Genomic DNA, 22,008 nt, shown 5'->3' with positions numbered 1-22,008 from the left:
AATCTCCATCAAAATACCAATGACACTCTGTACAGAAATAGAAAAAAGCAATCCTAACATTCATATGGAACAACAAAAGACTCTGAATAGCCAAAGCAATCCTCAGCAAAAAGAAAGTAAAGCCAAAGGCATTACACTTCCTGACTTCAAACTATACTACAAATTTATAGTATCCAAAACAACATGGTATTGGCATAAAAACAGACACATGGTCCAATGGAACAGAATAGAGCACCCAGAAATCAATCCATGTGTTTACAGCCAACTGATCTTCAACAAGGGCACCAAGAGCATAAAATGGGAAAAGGAGAGCCTCTTCAATAAATGGTGCTGGGAAAACTGGATATCCATATGTGAAAATTGAAACTTGATCCATACCTCTCTACATATCCCACAATCAACTCAAAAATGGATTAAAGACTTAAACATAAGACCTGAAACTTTAAAAATCCTAGAAGAAAATATAGGGGGAACACTCTACGATGTAGGGCTGGGCAAATCCTTTGTGAATAAGACCCCAAAAGCACAGACAACAAAACAAAAAATAAAGAAATGGGATTAAATCAAACTGCAGAGCTTCTGCACAGCAAAGGAAACAATCAACAGAGTAAAAAGACAACCTACACAATGAGAGGAAATATTTGCAAACTATTCATCCAATGAGGGATTCATATCCAGAATATACAAAGAGCTTAAACAACTTTACAGTAAAAAATAAATAAGTAAATAATAAATAAATAAAAATAATAATCCAATTTTTAAAATGGGCAAAGGAGCTGAGTACACATTTCTCAAAGGAAGACATACAAATGGCCAACAGGTACATGAAAAAATGCTCCACATCACTAATCATTGCAGAAATGCAAATGAAAAATACGTTGAGATACCATCCTACCAAAGCTAGACTGGCTATTATAAAAAAGACTGAGAATAACAGATGCTGGCAAGGATGTGAAGAAAAAGGAACTCTTCTGCAGTATGCATGGGACTATTTCCTCAAACAACTACAGATAGATATGATCCATCAGTACCACTACTGGGTATATATCTAAAGGATCAGAATTCATCATGTTGAAGGGATACCTGTACTCCCATGTTTATCACAACTCTATTTACAATAGCTAGGCTATGAAATCAATCCAAATGTCCATCAGTGGATGACTGGATAAGGAGATTGTGGTATATATGCACAATGGAATACTACTGTGCCATAAAAAAGAATGAAATACTACCATTCACAACAACATGGATGAGCCTGGAGAAAATTATACCAAGTGAAAAAACACAGGTATAGAAAGAGAAATATGGCATGTCCTCACTCATAAGTGGAAACTAATTTCATAAATAAACAAACAAACAATAAAGAGAGAGAAAGAAAAACAGAAACAACAATCACAATAATGTGTCAGACTTTTAGATGGAGAGAACAGAACTGTGGTTTCTAGAGGTAGAAAAGGGGAGGGGAGATGGAGAGGGAGAGGGGTTAATGATAAATTGGTTAATGGACACAAAGAATGATTACACATTGTAATGATGAATAAGCTAATTATCTTGATCTGACCATCACACATTGTACACAACTATCGAAAGTCAACCAAAAAATACCCCAAATATATGTCAAATAAATTATCTTTTAAAAAATTTTTTTTTAAAAACAGAAAAACAAGTTTTAGTGAAATAAAGATCAATATGTAATTAAAAATTTTAGAGTATTTTTTCAATTTTAACTTGATTTTTTATTAAGAAATTCTCAGTAGTCATTTCTTCAATTTGTGTGTGTGTGTGTGTGTGTGTGTGTGTGTGTGTGTGTGTGTGTGTGTGATATAACAGTTAATTGTTTCAAATGATATATGTTCAGGAAGGAGCTTCATGATGACAAAAAACAAACGAGCAAATAGATATCTGAAGATTTCTAGTCTAATAAATGATCAATAACTGTTGAATCAATCTCTGTAATAATGTGAGAAGTTCTAAAGATAAAATTTACAAAAAAAATAACATTTTTTATCACTCTATAGTAATTTACTTAAGATTTGTTTTTCCTAAAAAGCAAATGAACTGGTTCCCTTTCTCTTCTCACATGTGGAACACTGCTTCAACCTTGCTCCTTCTACATGTCAATGGTGATCAGCTGGACAGTGTGCGGTATGGCTATTGCCTGACCATTGTTCATATAACCTGTAAAGGTAGAAGGACACAGAGACTGCCTAGCCAGAGAGAATAGGCAATGGATCCCAAACATCAGTGTGTGGGCCTAAATGATGGTCATGTCATTTCTGTACTGGGATTTGGACCTATGCACCTGCAGAGGTAACAGTCATGTCTTGAATAGATTGTTCAAAAGGAAATAGACCTTGCTTAAGTGGAAGCTGACCCAAGTTGTGAAGTCACCCAGTTCCTTTCTGCTTCTGGGGGCTCACCTGGGACTCAGTTTCACCAGTCTACACCTATCCCATGTACAGGAGAAGAAGTAGTCAGACTTTGTTCTGTATCGTGGTCTGATTGTGTTCATACCTATTGATTCTTCTGGCCACTGGTTTTTCTTCCTGTTTCCAACTATTTCCCAGCTTACAGAAGAGATGAAACTCAGCTGTCAGGAACATTGCCTGTCAGGTCCCTTGCTTGGAGGGTGATTGCAATGGGAGAGGTTTCTCTGTTTATTCCAATAATTTAAGAAATACTTTTCCCTCTATCAAGAAGACATAATCCAGAAAAATCTTTGTGGTAAATGTTGCTAGAGATGCAGTATATGGAAAATGATTAGAGAAAATTGCTGTCTGTTCTGAATTTAAGAAATACTTTTCCCTCTATCAAGAAGACATAATCCAGAAAAATCTTTGTGGTAAATATTGCTAGAGATGCAGTATATGGAAAATGATTAGAGAAAATTGCTGTCTGTTCTGGGGTAGCCAACTGAGTGCAAGATAATAAATACTCCACATGTAGTTTCTCTTACACTTCTCTTACTGCTTGAAAAATGTGTGCTAAAGGAGAAATATAGTATTTCAGTGGAAAGCTACAACCTTCCAGGACAAGTCTTCACTTCTTGGTCCTTGTTAGTGAACTTTTGATTTAAAACAAACACATAGATTTGGTCTTTGGACATAAGAGGGAGAAATATGGAGAATCACTAGATTGGAATCCAGAAAAATTGCATCCCAGCTTTGTCTTCAGAATACTACATCATGTGACAAAGAATTTAACTAGTTAATTATTGACTAATCTTTGTTAAATATTCAAGAATTACATCAAACTTTAGGCAAGGGTTTAATTAGTTAACTACTTAACCTTGGAGTCCCACTTTTCTCCTCTTTAAAATATTAGAAAATACTTGAAAAATGTTTGAAGACATGTGACAGGACTAGGTTACTTTCCAGTGCAAAGTGGCATAAGGGTAGAAAGGATTATAGTGCCAATGAAGCTTCAGCCTTGATAATCCTCCAAGTGCTCTTACAACTAAAAAAGTTGCTGGGCTGAGATCAGCAGAGGTAGTGTGGACCCAGTGTCCAGATCTTTGTAATTTCGTTGAAAAAGGAAAGCTGAAATATGTAAAAAGAAGTAGAAAATATTTTTTTAGCTATTTTTTCATCTTTATTAAATGTACTTTAAAATCTTTATCCTAATTATGTCAGAAAAGTCCATAATTTTGGTGTATACTACAGAAAGATAAGTGTTGGTGAGGATATGGAAAGAAGGAAAACCTTGTATGCTGTTAGTGGAAATATAAATTAGTGCAGCCATTATGGACAACAGTACAGAGGTTCCTCAACTAATTAAAAATTGAACTATCATATGATCCTGTAATCCCACTGCTGGGTATATATTCAAGGAAATAAAATCGTTATGTCAAAAAGATATTTGTACACCCATGTTCATTGCAGCATTACTCACAATAACCAAAATGAATGAATGAATAAAGAAAATGTGGTATATTTGTTTAGTGTACATTCCGTCACTGGAAAATAAGTTTCATGAGAGAAGACATTTTTCTGTCTTGTTTGTTGTTACTTAGTACATAGTGATTACAAGAGTTTCTTGAACATTAAACTTACTCAAAAATATTTATTGTTGAATAAAATACACTTTCACATAATTCTTGGATATTTAACAAAGAGGTCATCATAAAACTTTCTCCAACACACACACTAGACTATCAATCCTTGAACTCATGTTCTTCTGGAATTCTAAGTGTTTTTCTGTCCTGGTACTATAATTGCTTTTTAAGCTTGTCTTACTTTCAAATTGCTAAATTTATAGAAATTTGTTAGGCAACATGGGACAGCTTAGCTAGGTTCTCTGCTCAGGTTTTTTCATGATTTGTAATCATGGGTTCAGCTAGGGCTGTAGTCTCATTCAAAGTCTTTACTGAGGACGTATCTGTCCCCAAGCAAGGTGGATATTGGTAAAATTCAGTTCCTTGCAATCTGTTAGACTAAGGGCCTCAGTTCTTAACTGGCTTTTGGTTGAAAGCTGTTCTCAGGTCCTTGCCACGTGGATCTCTCCAACATGATTAATTCGTGTATCAAAATGTGCAAGCTAAGCAGACAAGTTAGCAAGACTAAAGTCAAAATCTTGTATAACCTAATATCAAAAGTGACATCCTTTCACCATTGGTATATTCTATTAATTAGATCAGGTCAATAGTACCACCCCAACTCAAGAAGACAAGGTCACAGAATAATGGATACCAAGAGGAGGGTATCATTGGTGGCCATCCTAGATTCTGCTGACGGTTCCTTGAGAACATCTCCTTTTACTGGTAGCCTGTGAGAAATATAAGAAAGTAAGAGATGTGCCAGGAAGCAAGGATAAATGACTTTCCCATTGCAAAGGGAAGGTAGAAACTGGAAACTACAACTTATAAGGCTAATATAAATCTCTGGAAATAGATAATATTTTTTTTTTCTCACAAGATAGGAAGGTCTGGTGTCTTGAGAAAGAGCAGTCTACACAGATTTCCTCTGCTTCTCATCCTGGTGGGAAGGGTGAGATGATTGAGTGTCAGTCCACTTCCACTGAAGATCTCCAGTGGGGTCTTCTTTTTAAAATGAGAGATATGAATCTATGAGTCAATACCTTTCAGTTTAGCTTCACAAGAATTGGTTAGCAGTAACTGATATCATTATTTGCAGTGTGGGTGAGGGAAGTCCTTTATTTGATGATGCTTCCAGTAAACAAAATATCCAGGCTAGAGGTCACGGTCTTTAATGTCCTAATCTTCTAGGAGCTCACTTTTAAAGGAATTCTTTATAAGTTTAGAATTTTGGGTGAGGAGCTTTATAAGGCTGTGTCAGTAATGAAAAATATCACCTTTAGAAAGAGTGGTAAGCTTCTTCATCTAGGTGCATAGGTCTATCTGTTATTATTTCAAATGGAAAAGAAAGCTATTTTTTTTTTCAAAACAGAGTAGAGCACAAGTTGAGCAATGTCAATAAAAGAGCCTATGTCCAGGGATGGTTAAAGATTTCTGTCAGCTCTGTCAAGACTTTATTATTTATTTTATGCATTCCACTACTCCAAAGGACTGAGAATAATATGAACAATAAAAATGTTGAAATACTGGCCATATATTGTAAATGGGTCAAATTATTTGATCAGTGAAGTGTGTTTTATTGTTATTGTGGAGCTCAGAATGAACTCTCCAGAAAAGGATAGTTTTCTCTACAAAATTTTACCTACTGTTTGGGCCATGACTTGCAACATGGTGATGCTTCAACCCAATGAGAAAACATGCAAATTATAACCAAAACCTATTTGTGTCCTTGAGTTGGAGACAACTGAACCAAACCCAATTGTCGTATCTCACAGGGTCTTGATGGTAAATGGAAATGTCACTGTAATCCATGCGGTGGTTTTTCACAATTATGTGTGGGACAACGATACAGTGAAAATATGCCATTTGAGCAAGCATGAGAGATAGTTTCCAGAAATATTGTTTCCCCATGCTATTATTTATCTAAATTCCAGTGAGTCAATTCATGAACATACTGTAAGAAGGGTAACTGGAGGCCTAAAGGAAGAATTGATCTATTATTTGGTCCATAAACCTGTTTAGGGAAAGAACATCTCTCCCATGTTCTTTTAAAAGTTTAACTTTTGGAGCCGGCCCGGTGGCGCACTGCTGTAGTGCGCCACTTGGGAAGCGCAGTGGTGCTCCCGCTGAGGGTTCGGATCCCACATACAGACCGGTTCCCGCTAACTGTCTGAGCGAGGCGCTGGAGCAGCGCTGAGGGCTGCAGTCCCGTTGCCAGTCCCAGTCCAGTGCGGGGGCGACACTGAGGGTTGCAATCCATTGCCGGACACGGAAAAAGACAAAAATAAATAAATAAATAAATAAAGTTTAACTTTTGTTCAGAGTCCTTTTCCTGTTCCTCCTTCAATGAGGTTCAAATGGGAAATGCGCTTGTAGAAAAAGCTCAAGATGATTAGTTTTTAAGTAAGGAATGAATTTGAGAGCCACAGTTTTTAGCGGCAGCATCTGTGAAATGATTGACCTTACTTTCCAGGGTGTTTAATTTTGAATGCCCAGGAATTTTTATGATGGTCAATGATTTAGGTTTTTGAATGATCTCAAAAAGATCTATGTTCTGTTGGCTATTTTTGATTGTTTGTCCTGAAAAAGCCAAAAATTCACATTGTTTCCAGAGCATCCAAAATTAGGGGCTAGGACACTTGACTGCATTGACACAAGGAGAGTCACCAGCAGAGACCAGAAAAAGAAGAGGATGTTTCTCTCCTTAAAGCCCACTCCACAGTAATAGAAGAACCAACTGCTCTACCAGATGACCAGACATCAATGTACAGACACTATAAATATAAAACCCCAAGAAAATATGACATCACCAAAAGAATACAGTAGTTTTCAAATACCAGACCCTATAGAGAAGGAAATCCTTGAAATGACTGAAAATGAATACCAAGCAACAATCTTAAGTAAACCCACTGAGATATGAGAAGACTCAGTTAGGCAACATAATGAAATGAGAAAAAAAATCCAGAATACGGAGGAGAAAATTTACAAAGAGATTAATACCTTACAAAGGAATGTAGCAGAACCCATGGAACTGAAAGATTCACCCGGCAAAATGAAAAACACAACTGATAGCTTAAGCAGCAGGCTAGAACAAGCAGGTGAATCTCTGATCTTGAAGATAGTCTTTTCGAAATAACTGAGACAGACCAAAAAAAGGATAAAAGAATTTTTTAAATTGAATAAAATCTAAGAGACCTAGCAGACAACCATAACCACACAAACACTTGAATCACAGATGTTCCAGAAGGGGAGGAGAAAGGAAAAGGTATGGAAAACCTATTTAATGTAATAATAATGGAAATCTTCCCAGGTATAGTGAGAGACACGGACCTCCACATCCAGGAGGCTCAAAGATCCCCAAACAGATTCAACATGGATAAGATCCTCTCCAAGACACATTATAGTCAAACTGGCAAATCTCAAAGACAAAGAGAGAATCCTAAAAGAAGCAAGAGAAAAGTATCAAGTCACATATAAGGGAGCCCCTGTCAGACTAACAGCAGATTTCTCAGCAGAAACTCTACAGGCCAGAAGAAAATGGGATTATATATTCAAAATACTAAAAGAAAAAAACTGCTAGCCAAAAGTACTGTATCTGGCAAGGCTATCCTTCAGAAATGAGGGGAATGTAGTATATTTTCCAGACAAACAAAAGCTGTGGGAGTTCACCACTATATGACCAGCCCTACAAGAAATCCTCAAAGGAGTCCTGCATCTGTATTCTGAAAAATGTTGATCACTATCACGAATACGTGAGAAAGAACAAAACCCACTGGTAGAATTAAAATACAAATAAAAATTAAAAAGAGACAGAAACTCAGTCTTACCATCACAAAAAGCCATAGTGACAGTGTAATAATGCCTTTATTTCTGATTTTAGTAATTTTGGTCTTCTCCCTTTTTTCTTTATCAGTCCAGATAAGGTTTGCAAATTTTGTTGATCTTTTTAAAGGAGGAACTATTGGTTTTGTTGATATGCTCTATTGTCTTTTAATTCTCTACTTCATAAATTTCTGTTGTGATCTTTGTTATTTCCTAGTTACATTTGTTTTTGGTTTAGTTTGCTCTATTTTTTTCTATTTTCTTAAGGTAGAGGTTTATATTACTGATTTGAAATCTTTCTTATTTTTAATATAGGTGTTTACAAGTATAAATTTTCTTCTAAGTACTGCATGAGTCCTGTATCCTATAAATTTTGATATGTTGAACTTTGATCTTTATCTCAAAGTACTCTCTATTTTTCCTCTTATTTTTCTTTTTACCCATTATTTATTTAGGACAGTGTTGTTTAATTTCCTCACATTTGTGAGTTTTCTAAATTTCCTTCTGTTATTATGGTCAGAGAACATATTTTCTATGATCTTAGTTTTTATTTTTGTTTAAAAAAAGGAAAACTTTAAACAAACCAATGAAAAAAGTTCATGGAAAGATTTCCATTATCTTTCAATTCTACTTTTCCATGAAGTTTCTGAAGTGCCCTTGCATTTATACCCTGCTTTATTGATGTTTTAATGCAATTTATGTTGTTAAACTTAGATATTTAATGTCTGTTCTTGGTTTCTTATTAAGTGGACTTGTTGATTTGCTTAGAAATTAATTTGGCTTTGAAAAGTTTATTCATCTTTGTTGAAATTAACTTGATATTTGCATGATTTTAGAAGACTTTAGAGAGCTATTTCAAATACCTGTAGAGATTATAAAATGAAATATGTAAATTTTAATGTTTCACATATCCAATTATTGTGAAAATTAGAAGCCCTGCTTTCTTTTTTTTTTTTTTTTGTCCTTTTTGAGCCCGTCTGCACTGTGCTCAGCCAGTGAGCACTGTGAGCACACCAGTCATTCCTATATAGGATCCGAACCCATGGCGGGAGCACTGCTGCACTCCCAGCACCGCACTCTCCCGAGTGCGCCACAGGCTCGGCCCAGAAGCCCTGCTTTCTACAGAGTATTTTGCTACTCATCTGTTATTTAGTTTATATATTTATTATTTGAATACATAAATGTACATATCCTTGTTATATTTAAAAATAATAATAAATTTTAAAAATGAGAGGAACATCAATCAATGGTCCTATACTCATAGCAAAGGCTATGAGTACATCCAACAACTGATAGATGAATGAGTACATACTTATGTTTTAGATATAAAATACATTGTTAAATAAATCATTTAATTAATATATTATTAATAAAGTATAATAAATTATAAGTTCATTTAAAAATTTAAAAAAAGACATTCAAAAGCTAAAAAAAATCAGGGGCTACTCTAAATGCATATCTTCTATCTTTACATATGATAGTAATAATGTTATTCTCTATCAATCGACAAGCTCTGGTTCAAGCAATCAATTCTGCTTCATGCACTGACTTTGCCTCTGGAGGACGGTTATCTTCTACAACCAGAGTCAGAGAGACAACTGAATAATGTGCACAGAATCTTCCAGAATTGTCCATTAAATAAGTGCTTTCTTCTTTAGACAAGAGAAGGACTTTATATGAAGGACAGTTTTTTATAGAGTAATGTTGCATATGATGGGAATTTTAAAGTGTTTCCAAAAAGTGAGGAACATAAATAGTAGGTAGGAAAACCCATAACAAATTTTTCTACTGCTGTGCTTGCTTTTTAATCTGTCTGTACAACTGGTACCAGTATGCTATGAGGAGGAGATGTTAGTGCCTGATACTCATGGCCATACATTTCTGATAAAAATTTCCACACTGAGGGCAAATCAAAGGGTAAAGCTCCGCCCCTACCTGCTGGCTTGACCCTCTGACCGGTGGTAGAAATTTCCCTCCCAGTATCTCCATGACCTTATATCTCCTGCAGCTCAAGCCCACACTGAAACCAAATACACAAATAGGTCTTGTGAACCAAATACACAAATAGGTCTTGTGATCCAAATACACAAATAGGTCTTGTGATCCAAGGACAGCCTGGGTCAACTCCCTCTTTTTGCTTGTTAATCCCCACGTGGGCCCCGAAATCTGAACGTTTCTTTCTCACCACACACAAAAAAATGATAAGTTGGGGAGTTGATGATTGGTTAATTAGCTCAATTGACTTTTTCTACAATGTATTCATATATCAAAACATTGCACCCTATAAATATACACAATTATTTTTGTCAATTAAAAATAAATTTAAATAAATAAATAAATAAAAAGGCTCAGGGCTGAGTTGAATGTAGCTATTTTGTAGGCTAGTATTTAAAGACTTTGAGTAGATTATAGATTTTCTTTGAAAACATTCAGTAGTGCCTAATAGACACTGTTGATAAAGTTGACACTGTTCCTACCTCTCAAGGAAGTTAGCATCACCCAATGCAAACTAGCTATGCCTTGTTCTTTGCCTTTTAACCTTTGCCCTGGTCACATTTCATTCTGAGTATCAGATTCTGATCAAACGTAGATAGAAAGCACTGTCTGAGATAAGATTTAAGTCATCAATTAAACAGTACCACAGTACTGGGTGTTTAGCCGGAGGGACACTGCTGCTTTGTTTAGTTGGCATAGGTTTTGTGTCTCTGATCTTGGGGTGACAAAAAAAAAGGACAAAAGCAGATATCTACCAATTTCCCAGAAACCACATCTACTTCATTTTGGAGGTTGTAGTTCAGGAAACTATACATGTTTCTTTATCTTCATCAAGACTGAAATCAGAAATTGTACCAAACTCTTCCAAATAGTGGACAGTTGTTCTTTATTCATCTTCTTGCCAATGTCTTAATGGATTTTTAATGTGGAAATACATTCATCTCCATTTGCTTGGAATACCAGCTACTTCAGCCTTTATCTCTGTTCCATTAAGTTATGATCTCCATGATTGAGACCCTGAAAAAATCCTGAATACCCTCAGTCCAAGTAGTCTCTGGGGCCACCTAATTCTGGATAACCTCTCACTGATTATGGAACAGTCCTCAGAACCTGTAATCTGGTGTCTCTCAACAAGGTGTTCACATGTTGGGGCAGGCAGTCCATTATGAACAAAGAGAGAAACTACACCAGAATTGTGCAAATCTCCAAACAATATTAGCTCTCCTGTAGCATGATGTGGAAATCAAGATGTGCTTATGAAAGTGGTGGGAACATTTAACCATGAGATGCCCTTAGAAAGAGATGGACATCAGAGCTCTAGCAATCTTATTTCTTCCTATCATTGACCCATTTTCTATGTAGAAACATGAAGATTTCTTGTATTTCCCTCAACAAATCCTCTACATTATGCTATGAAGAGAAGAAGGGAAGAATAAAGTTGGAGGAAGGGCAGGTGCATAAATGTGTGCCCAAGATGACCCTTGTGGCAGTCAGAAAGGAAAATTAAAAGGACTTTATTTTCAAGTGGCTTTAGAGAAATCAGTAGCCTCTCTCAGTTCTTTCATTTATAAAATAAGTTAATAGTTGAACCTAGTTCATGAGATGTTTGTAAGAGTTCACTGAGAGTCCTGTCCGATACCTAGTAAGCACTCAAAATGTTGGCCGGTCTCACTTATGCCTTTGCTACTCTCAATACATAATTCCTCTTGTGTTAGCTGGATAAATGTTAAATTTACTTTTCTTTTTCTTTACGCCTTTACATAACTGAGTCATGGTAAGTTTTTCAAGTTTTTGGAAGGGATGGTGATATTTATTTAAATTCTTTTTTGAAAAGAAAGATCAAAGTTTTATTTTTCTCCTTATATTCCATTGTCCACAAAGTTTATGTGGCAAAATAATTCTGTGGTAGGTAAAAATGTTACCTCTTTTTTATGGTGTTGCATACATGTGGCATGAAATCTGGCATTTGCTGGACTGTAAGTAACAACCTCCTCACTTGGACCCACTGGGGATTGTTGTCTTCTTGAGGCAGCTCACCTCTTTTTTATGGTGTTGCATACATGTGGCATGAAATCTGGCATTTGCTAGACTGTAAGTAACAACCTCCTCACTTGGACCCACTGGGGATTGTTGTCTTCTTGAGGCAGCTGTCTATGAGGTTAGGGTTGATTGCCAGCTGGGAGGACAAAGCCTGGCATTTACCTGATTTTCTTTAGGTTTTTGCCCATGATTTTATGTTTTGTTTTGTTTTTTTAGCAATTTGAGAATGTGTAAGGCAACTGTTTTAAAGTCTTTTTCTACTAATTTTAATGCTTATTCTTCTTAAGGAATGGTTTCTGGCAATTTATTTTATTCCTAATAATGGACCTCGACTTCCTGTTTCTCAGTATGCTGTTTGTGTGTGTGTGTATGTATGTGTGTGTGTGTTTAATTGGGCATTTGAAAAAACAGTGACCTCTTTACTCTATGCAAAATTGTTCTGTGTCATAAAAATTCTTAACTAAAATGCTCAAATAAGTCTTGGGATTAGTTCAACACTATAGCTTAAGGTCTACACAGTTCTTACTGGGTGTACATCTTGCCTGGTCTGTGCAGGGCTTATTTAATTCCCCTGCATACTCTGCTGTTTTTGAATTACTTAGTATTCAAAACAACGTCTCTTCCAGGTCTTTTATGGTCCATTGTATGTCTCCACCACTAACCTTTTCTTCAAGGCATCTGTGGGTTTATAGTCCCCTTTATTTTTAAAGAAACATTCCAGCTGCTTTTTAACTTTTGGTCCAAATTAGGCAAGATTCCAATCCTTCAAGAGTATTAGGAAGGTTGGGATTCTTCAAGTGTGGTCTTCTCTGATTGCTCTCATTTGAGGGAAGAAATTGGTGACTGGGCTGATGCTATCTCCACACCAAGATCACCTGTGCTAGACAGGCATTGGCAAGGGTTAAGAAAACGTGGTATAATTCCAACCATTCTGAATCTGGTTTGTGTGTGTGTGTGCATGTGTCTGTGTGTGGTTGGGTGTTCATGCTGTTGCTGTAGACATTGGACTATTTACTGGAGCTCCTCTAACGTTACTTGACAAGTGTCAGGTTGGATTTTGATGTTTCTATGGAGAACTTGGAGCATCCTGTTCAGACATTTTGCTGACATCACTCCTTATGCTAAATTTTCAATCAATTCATAACATTCCATTGTGCTAATGCATAATATTTACCTAACTATAGCCAAACTTACTGTAATTAAAGCTGTTTCCTTTTTTCATGAATAATGTTGGGGAAAAACATGAATTATATAAAATATTTATCCATTTTCAGGGCATTTCAGGCCATTGCTCAAGCTTGGACAGGTAGCTGTCGTGTTGCCTATCACTTGTTCTTAAAACCCGTGAAGTTAGAGGAAAAAAACAAGGTCTGCTTAGCCACAGCAGTGACAGTGATGGATTCCAAATGTCAGTGTATGAAACTGATGAGGGTCACTTCATTCCTGTACTGGGATTCAGCATGTATGCAACTCCAGAGGTAACAACAGTGTCTTGGGTTTGAGGGTTCATAAGAAATAGACCCAGGATAAGGGGAAGTTGAATGGGATTGTCAGGTTCTTGTTCTTCTGTGAGTTTGAGGGTATGGCTTGTCTAATAAATTTGGATAAAGTTTTGCCAAGCTAGAGCTATTCCATATAAAAAGAGGAAAGGCAGTCAGACTTTGCTCTGTATCAGGGTCTAATCACATAAACACCTACCAGTTATTCTGGGCTCTGGTTCTTCCTCCTATTTCAGTCTCTTTCCCAGCTTGGCAGAAGAATTCAAACTCATCAGTCAGTAACACTGCTTGTCAGGTTCCTTGCTTGAGAGTGAGTTGTGCTGGGAATGGTTTCTCTGTTTATTTCTACAACCCAAGAAATCTTTCCTCCTTCCAAGTGCCCATGATCCAGAGAAATCTTTGTGATAGAAGTTCCTGGATTTGGGGTGCATGAAAAATAATGGGAGAACATGGCATCCCTGCTGTGGGGCATCCTGTGAGCACCACACAGCAAATACCGGACCTGGACTCAATAGAATTTCCCAGGACTACTCTCCCCTCTGGAAATTTACCTGAAAGGAAACTATAACATCATTTTAGAGCAAACTACAACCTGACAAGGGCAAGTAAGTCTTGGTCCATGTTAATAAACATTGAATATGAATCAGAATGGAAGAGGTGGTCCTTTAATATGAAGGAGCCAAATGGATAGTTCACTAAATGGAATAAAGTTTTACATTCTAGTGTTGTCCTCAACTACTTTTGCGTAACAACATACTAGGTACTTAAACATCGATTCTTGCTTTTCTCATTTATAAAACATAGGAAATATCTAGTGAGAAATTTTAAACTAGTTGATAGGTGTCTTTACTTAGCAGTGCAAAGTGGCATGAAATGGAGGGAAGGAAGGACTGAGGACACCACTGAAGCTTCATCCTTGGTAAATCCTACAAGTGTTCCTACACCTAAGTGGACACCAGGGCCAGGATCAGGAGAGAGCACTGAGGACCCAGTATCTACCTCTTTGTGATTTCATCAAAAAAGAAAGAAAGAAAGAAAGAAAGGAAGGAACGAAGGAAGGAAGGAAGGAAGGAACGAAGGAAGGAAGGAAGGAAGGAACGAAGGAAGGAAGGAAGGAAGGAACGAAGGAAGGAAGGAAGGAAGGAACGAAGGAAGGAAGGAAGGAAGGAACGAAGGAAGGAAGGAAGGAAGGAACGAAGGAAGGAAGGAAGGAAGGAACGAAGGAAGGAAGGAAGGAAGGAACGAAGGAAGGAAGGAAGGAAGGAACGAAGGAAGGAAGGAAGGAAGGAACGAAGGAAGGAAGGAAGGAAGGAACGAAGGAAGGAAGGAAGGAAGGAACGAAGGAAGGAAGGAAGGAAGGAACGAAGGAAGGAAGGAAGGAAGGAACGAAGGAAGGAAGGAAGGAAGGAACGAAGGAAGGAAGGAAGGAAGGATGGAAGTAAGGAAGAAAGGAAGGAAGGAAGGAAAAGAAAACCTCTAAAATTCTTGAAAATAAATAGAAATGGTGGTTTCATCTACCTTTTTGTCCTCTAACAAACGCACTTTCAAATCTTTATCCAAATTTGGTAGACAAACCCTAACTGTAAATTTTACTCTAATTACACTTTCCCTAAAAGAGAAGGACTTGATTTTAAGGGCTGATGCCTACTTTGCCAACCCCTTACAAACTTTGGTTAATTTCTTATAATAAATATACATCCTTAGAATATATATCTCCAGTCCTAGTATCTAGTTGTGTCATATAGAAAGAACGGCTGTTTAGAAAAGACGTAACTTAATACACTACTCTGGATAGAAGTGCTTATTTCTAAACTGAACCTGGATGAGATATTGGAATATCAATTTCTCAACATTTCAAACTGACAATGATGATGACTGTACCTTAACTACGAGTACAAATATTAGGCTTCTGTATACCTGCTTTCCTTTGGGAGACTTGAATTTTGGTGTTTACCAGGTAGAGTGTGTCTGTGCAACCAGCCTGTGGTGAAAGGCTTAGGAACTGAGTTTCTAAAGAGTTCCTCTTTTAGACATTTTCCATATATTCTCAAATTTCAATGCTAGGGAATTTAGTGTGTTCTGTGTGAATTCACTGGGAGAGGACTCATTGAATTTTGCTCCAGATTTCTTCCATATATCGTCCCATACCCCTTTTCCCTGTATTACCCTTTACTTTTTAACTTCACTGATGAGTAACAGGCATGACCATAATATTATGCTGGGTTCTCTGAGTTCTTCCAGCAAATCACTCAACCTGGAAATGTTCATGTCCAGATTTCTTCCATATATCGTCCCATACCCCTTTTCCCTGTATTACCCTTTACTTTTTAACTTCACTGATGAGTAACAGGCATGACTATAATATTATGCTGGGTTCTCTGAGTTCTTCCAGCAAATCACTCAACCTGGAAATGTTCATGGGAGCCTCCAATGCCAGGGCTCAACCAGAGATTGTTCATGAGTGAACAGATCCCTGGGATGCCCAACTTTTATTACTAACTGGGAACGACCAGGCAAACTGGGATGGGTTCGTCACCTCACACACAGAACTAACCCAAGAGATGAGGAAAACTTGGTTCTTGTGAAGGTCACTGCTTGTGCCTGCACTACCTCTCAATCGTGTGGATCTCCAAATACCTTTGCTTGCTCCCCTGGGTTCCTAAGAGTGAAACTGTGGAGGGCACCAAATTAGCAACAGACATCGGATTTTACCATATGGATTCTGCCTATGTGTACAATAACGAAGAGTAGGTTGGACTGGCCGTCCAAAGCAAGACTACGGAGAGTATTGTGGAGATGACATATTCCTCACTTTGAATGTATTGTGTATGTGGTGTGCTTGTGTGCATATTTATTTCATATGATTTTGCAGAAATAACAATTATAGGATTCGGTCAGTGGCTGTTTGGTGAATTATTGCATAGTGGTACAACTTTTATTTATACACACTCATGTATTAAAACTATAATCAAAAGCAGAGAATGATGATGGATTTCTCATCATTGGGATGCCTAAATTTATGACTTTAACATAAAGTCACTTCACTTTTCGGAGATGCAGCTCAAGGCAGTATAATTCATTATTGACTATAGAATCAGACACAAGTGTGATCACATCATGGCTTATCTCCTGAGTGACTTTCAGAAATTGCTTTCGTTATGAATTTTAATTTTCACCTAGTTAATAAGAGAGAACAATATAAGACAGCTCAAGTTATTAAACAGGATGGAGCTGAAGTGCCTCAGATTGTGGCCTCACACAAATTTTCTTTAGTCATCTGAATGAAAGAATACTAATTCTTTTCCAATTAGGTGAATGGAAGAGAGAATGAGACTAAGTTTGTTAACTGCTTTGTAAAGTCAAATATAATTCAGATTAGGAGCATTAATATTTGATAAATGTTTTTTGTCTTGAGTAACTTCCTTTCATGTTCAGTAGACATACAACAATATAACCAAATGTGTAATAGAGTTTTGATGGGGAGGTCAGATCATAGGGGGAAAAAAGAAGGAAGGGAGTATGACAAGCCTGTGATCATTGGTTTCCAAATAGTAGAAAAAAGCTTCAATATAGTGTGTCACAAACCAACAAAATTGGCTAAGTATTAGTTCCAAATTTCATTCTTTAACCGTCCACTTTTGGGGAATTTTCTATTGAGCAGTTAGTCCAACCAGCCTTGGAAAGGTCACTGAAGAAACATCAGTTGGACTGCGTTGGCCTGTACATCATGCACTACCCCTTGGCTCTGAAGGTAGGCAGTTGTGTGATCAAACCTATTTCACATCTGATGCCAATATGAACATTACTATATTACGTTATTGTTTTTATGGCTGAATTAAGATTTTCCTTAGGAGGATGTAGGGATTATTACACTGATGAAGAATCCTAAATGATAATTCCTAATACTCTTTTTATTGAATAATTTTTGTATTTTTAATTACTTACTTCCTACTTCTAGGAGGAGAAAGTTCAACATCAAAGTCTCAGAACAAATAACAATAGCCATGTCCTAGTCACAGTCCTGATTACAGCCCCTGAAGTTCTTGGGGACGTTCACAGATGCTGAGTTTCCTGTGGCTGTGTTGAGCAATGAAACTGCTTCTCACAAGGCACACAGAGGATGTCCATCATCATCTCACATTTCATGCTGGAAGCAGATTTGGTGGTGCTCACTCTGGGCAGGTCAAACCTAGCAGCCTTCTTAGGGACTTGGGGGATACTGCTTCTCCTGTTGATTATCTTCATGATGGAGGTTTGTACATGACATTTTTTCATTAATAACTGTGTTATATACACTGAAACTAGTTTATGCAAAAGGGCTTATTGAATTATATAGGAGGGAAGACCAAGCCATGGCTGCATTTAAAGATTTAAAGTCATCTTCAGAAATGTTTCTTTTCTCCATCCCTCATCTCTGCATTTCACCAGGTTTGCTTGATTTTTGTTCTAGCCCTTTCCATTGGTGGAAAATATGACCTCAGAGAAATTGAAGGCTCCTGGTCATTAGCACCTGAGAGCTTCTCTGGGTCTCCCATCTTCCAGATTAATTTTGAAATTAACCTCAATTGACCACGTTTGGCTCATGTCGTTGCCCTTGGACTATTATGAGTTTAAGAGGAAAAAGTGCTCTGATTACCTGACTTGGGTCAAGACTGCAAATGTTGTTCTGAAAATAAAGCCATGAAACCTGCTGTCTTCCCTAGAAGAAAACAGGTGTTTCCAAAGAGGACAGTAAAGAGTGTAGGCAAGTATAAACTGAGTCACAATAAGTCCCCATTAGGACCTGAGAAAATGATATTTATGAAAACATATCAAAAAATGTGAAAGATTAGAGGAAGCATTTCTCTAAAGATATTCCTCACAATTTCATATCCAACCTGTCTTCAAATATTGATAACTGGAACATCCCATCACCTACCTCATGGAGGTTAATGCCCCATCCCTAGACATACCTAGGGACACAGCAGAGGGTGGAGATATTTACTGTGGCATCTCTGAAATAACTGCTTCTATTCCAGCCAAGAGGGGAGTTGTATCCAAGAGATGAACATGGGAAGTTAATATTTGATACAGTGGATCTCTGTGCCACGTGGAAGGTGAGTGCTTGGAGGAAATAGCACAGAGGTGGAAGCCAAGAGAGTGGGGATCTGGTTCCCACCTGACACTCGGGAGATTGGGATAAGCACCTTGGATCTAGAAATTTGTGACCTTTACAAAGGCAGTTTGGCTGGAGTGGTGGGGAAAATCTCATTGCTAGAATGTAATGAAAGAAATGCAAGAGAAGAATTGGGGAAAAGGACGCCAGGCAGCTCTTTAACACAATGTGCAATAAACTATGTGGTTTTCTCAGGAGATCAGAGAAATTCTTCTTTTTGCTGTCAGTATCTCCTTTCTTTATTCTTTTTCTTAGTTTCTCTTTTCTTGACAATCAGTGCCAGAAAACTTCATTGCTAATTTCTTTTGAGTTCTAATTTTTAACAATTCTATCTTCAATTTATCTCGATCTGCAGACAAGTGCACAAATAATTCCCCACCAACCCCTTCCTCCCCAGGCCATGGAGAAGTGTAAGGACGCAGGATTGGCCAAGTCCATCGGGGTGTCCAACTTTAACCGCAGGCAGCTAGAGATGATCCTCAACAAACCAGGGCTCAGGCACAAGCCCATCTGCAACCAGGTGAGCACCTGAGCCTCCTCCCATTCCTGTTCTTCATGCCTTCCTTCCTGTACTGCTGCCAGGTGTCCACTTGTCATTCCCTCCTGTTCCTCTTACCTTTGTGCAGCAGGAGATTCTACAGAGCAGAGCTTCTGTCTAGAAGGGTAGGGAGGATCCTTTATTGTACCCCTGCTTGGTAAATTCTTTGTGAAAACATGCGGAGACCCTAGTGCTGAATCTTGTATTAGAATTTGGGGAGGTAGAAGAGACCAGGGAAGGCTGGAATCATTAATCAGATCTCAGGGGAAGGTGGAAATTCCCTTAGCTGTGAAGGATGACCAAGGACTGGATGGGTGGAAGTGACTTGGAGGGAATTGTGCATAGAAAGGATGACCATGAAAACATTGAATGGGTAGTAGGTAAGGAATGAAGGAAAATAAAAAAGATACATAGTAAAGGTTTTTATGGGGTTTGAATGCCTGTGTCCCTCATCTCGGTATCTCTGCTCACAGAGTTCTTCCATAGAAACACAAACAGAGGAAAACAGTAACTGGAGTCTATGAAAATCACTCAGGTTATAGGGGTGAAGTTACCTGTTTATGATGATGCCTATTTATGGTGAATAAAATCAGCACTGTGGAACTTTCAGAAGAACATAGAGCTGACTTTGTGACTGATCATCTTTCAGTCTGCTTGTCCTCTGTGCTTTCAAGCCATCAAATCTACTTTATAAACACGTCCGTTCATTCTATGACAAATTATGTGATCTTAGTTACTTTTTACCAGTTTAGAGTGAAGGAGTAAGGGCCCTCAGTTAGAAAATATAGATTATAAAATTTATTAATGTATTAATTTATTAATAATATAGCAGCATGGTTCTCATATATAAATGTTAAGAAAGGAATGTGCTTTTAATATATTTTACCTCAATTTTTTATTATGGTAATTTTTAAACCATCAGAATATTTGAAAGAATGATACAAAACACCCATATTTTCTCATTTATATGCAAAGTTGTTGACATTTTGCCTCATAGTCAAATACAGGTAAATACACTAGTATATGGGTACATCTGGGTACATGTGTGTAAATTTGGCTGAATTTTTACATAGTAAATTGTAGGCATGAATATTAATCCCTGCAGAAATCAGAAAGCCGTCATAGGAATGATGTTCTCCTACACAGTTAGTTACATTATTAGATTTAAAGAGATTAACAATAATTCCCTCATATCATCTAATCCAGTTTCAAGTTTCCCATTGTTTCCCCAAGTGTCTTCTGTAGCTCTTCTTTTTTAACCAGGTTATAATTGGGGTTCATATATTATTTTTATCATGTTTCTCAGCCCCTTTTAATCTAGGGTGGTCACCAATCCTTTTTCCCTATGATATTCCAACAATTTATGTCAAAAATTCTGGATTTCTCAGACTGTTTGTTGTCTTGTAATGTTAGATAACTTGTTTCTGTATTCTAAATTCGACAAGTTAAAAACAAGACACAAATGGAATATTACATTAAAATTAAACATTGTTAGCAATTAACTGTCCTTGGCATACTGTGTCACTGAAATTGCACCCCAGTAAGAAGCACTTAAACAGGTTGTCCCACTATTAGTGATGGTAGTTTTTTTATTATTTATTATTATTTTATTGAAATGTAATTTATTATGTATTTATGGGGTACAGAGTTGAATATCAATACCTGTATACGATGTGTACTGATCAAGTCAGGATAATTAGCATATTCATCATTACAAATCTTAATCATTTCTTTGTTTTATTGACATTTGGTCTCCTCTCTTCTAGTCATTTGATAACATACATGCATCAGTACAACTCACTTTTCCTAACTAGCTGTTTTGTGTATCTCCCTCCCTCTCCCCCATTCCTGCCTCTAGTAACCACAGTTATGTTCTTCCCTTCTGAAAGTACAAAATATTGTTCTTTTCTCTCTTTTTTTTCTTTCTTTCCTTCCATCATTCCTTCCTTCATTCCTTTCTTTCTAGCTTCCACGTATGAGAAGAAACATGAGGTATTTCACTTTCCATGACTGACTTATCTCACTTAGCATAATTTTCTTCAAGCTCATCCATGTTGCTGCAAATGGCAGAATTTCATTCTTTTTTATGGCAGAGTAGTATTCTATTGTGTATGTATACCACATTTTCCTTATCCAGTTGTCCGTCGATGGACATTTAGGTTAGTTCCTGCTCTTAGCTATTATAAATAGAGCTGTGATGAACATGGGAGTGCAGGTATCCCTTTGACATGATGATTTCCATTCTTTGCGGTATATACCCAGCAATGAGATTGCTGATCATATGACAGTTCTATCCGTAGTTGCTTGAGGAACCTCCATACTGTTTTCCATAATAGTTGCACTAATTTACAGTCCCAACAACATTGTAGGAGGGTTCCCCTTTCTCTGCATCCTCTCCAGCATTTCTTATCCTCTGACTTTTTGGTAATGGCCAGTCTAACTGGGGAGAGATGATATCTCAGTGTGGCTTTGATTTGCATTTCTCTGATGCTTACTGAAGAGTATTTTTTATATGTCTGCTGGCTATTTGTATCTTCCTTTGAGAAATGCCTATTCAGCTTCTTTGCCCAATTTTTAATCGACTTACCTGTTCTTTTACTGTTAACTTGAGTCCCTTGTATATTCTGAATATTAATCCCTTGTTGGATGCATAGTTTGCAAATATTTTCTCCCATTCCGTAGGTCATCTTTTCTTTGTTGTTTCTTTTGCTGGGCAGAAGCTATATAGTTTGATATAATCCCATTTGTTTGTTTTGTTGTTGTTGTTGTTGTTGCCTGTGCTTTTGAGGTCTTATTCATAAAGTCTTTGCCCAGTCCTACTTCCTGAAGTGTTTCTCTCTTTTATGAGTTTTATAGTTTCAGGTCTCTTATATAAGTCTTTAATCCATTTTGAGTTGATTTTGGTATATGATGAGAGGTACAGGTC

General features: G+C 37.2%; 1 protein-coding gene across 1 annotated transcript in view; it reads left to right on the top strand.

Annotated features, from left to right (window-relative positions):
* LOC103607547 overlaps positions 1–22,008 on the top strand; it is a 56,587-nt gene that overhangs the window by 34,034 nt on the left and 545 nt on the right. Inside the window, 3 exon segments of the mRNA XM_008592038.1 lie at positions 17,051–17,140; positions 18,408–18,485; positions 18,942–19,064. Of these exon segments, the coding sequence (XP_008590260.1) occupies positions 17,051–17,140; positions 18,408–18,485; positions 18,942–19,064 (291 nt within the window).

This window comes from Galeopterus variegatus, unplaced genomic scaffold (assembly GCF_000696425.1).
Source record: "Galeopterus variegatus unplaced genomic scaffold, G_variegatus-3.0.2 Scaffold7524, whole genome shotgun sequence".
In the NCBI taxonomy this organism is placed as follows: Eukaryota; Metazoa; Chordata; class Mammalia; order Dermoptera; family Cynocephalidae; genus Galeopterus; species Galeopterus variegatus.
The sequence above is the reverse complement of the archived record's forward strand: the minus strand, read 5'-3'. Positions and strand labels throughout refer to the sequence as shown.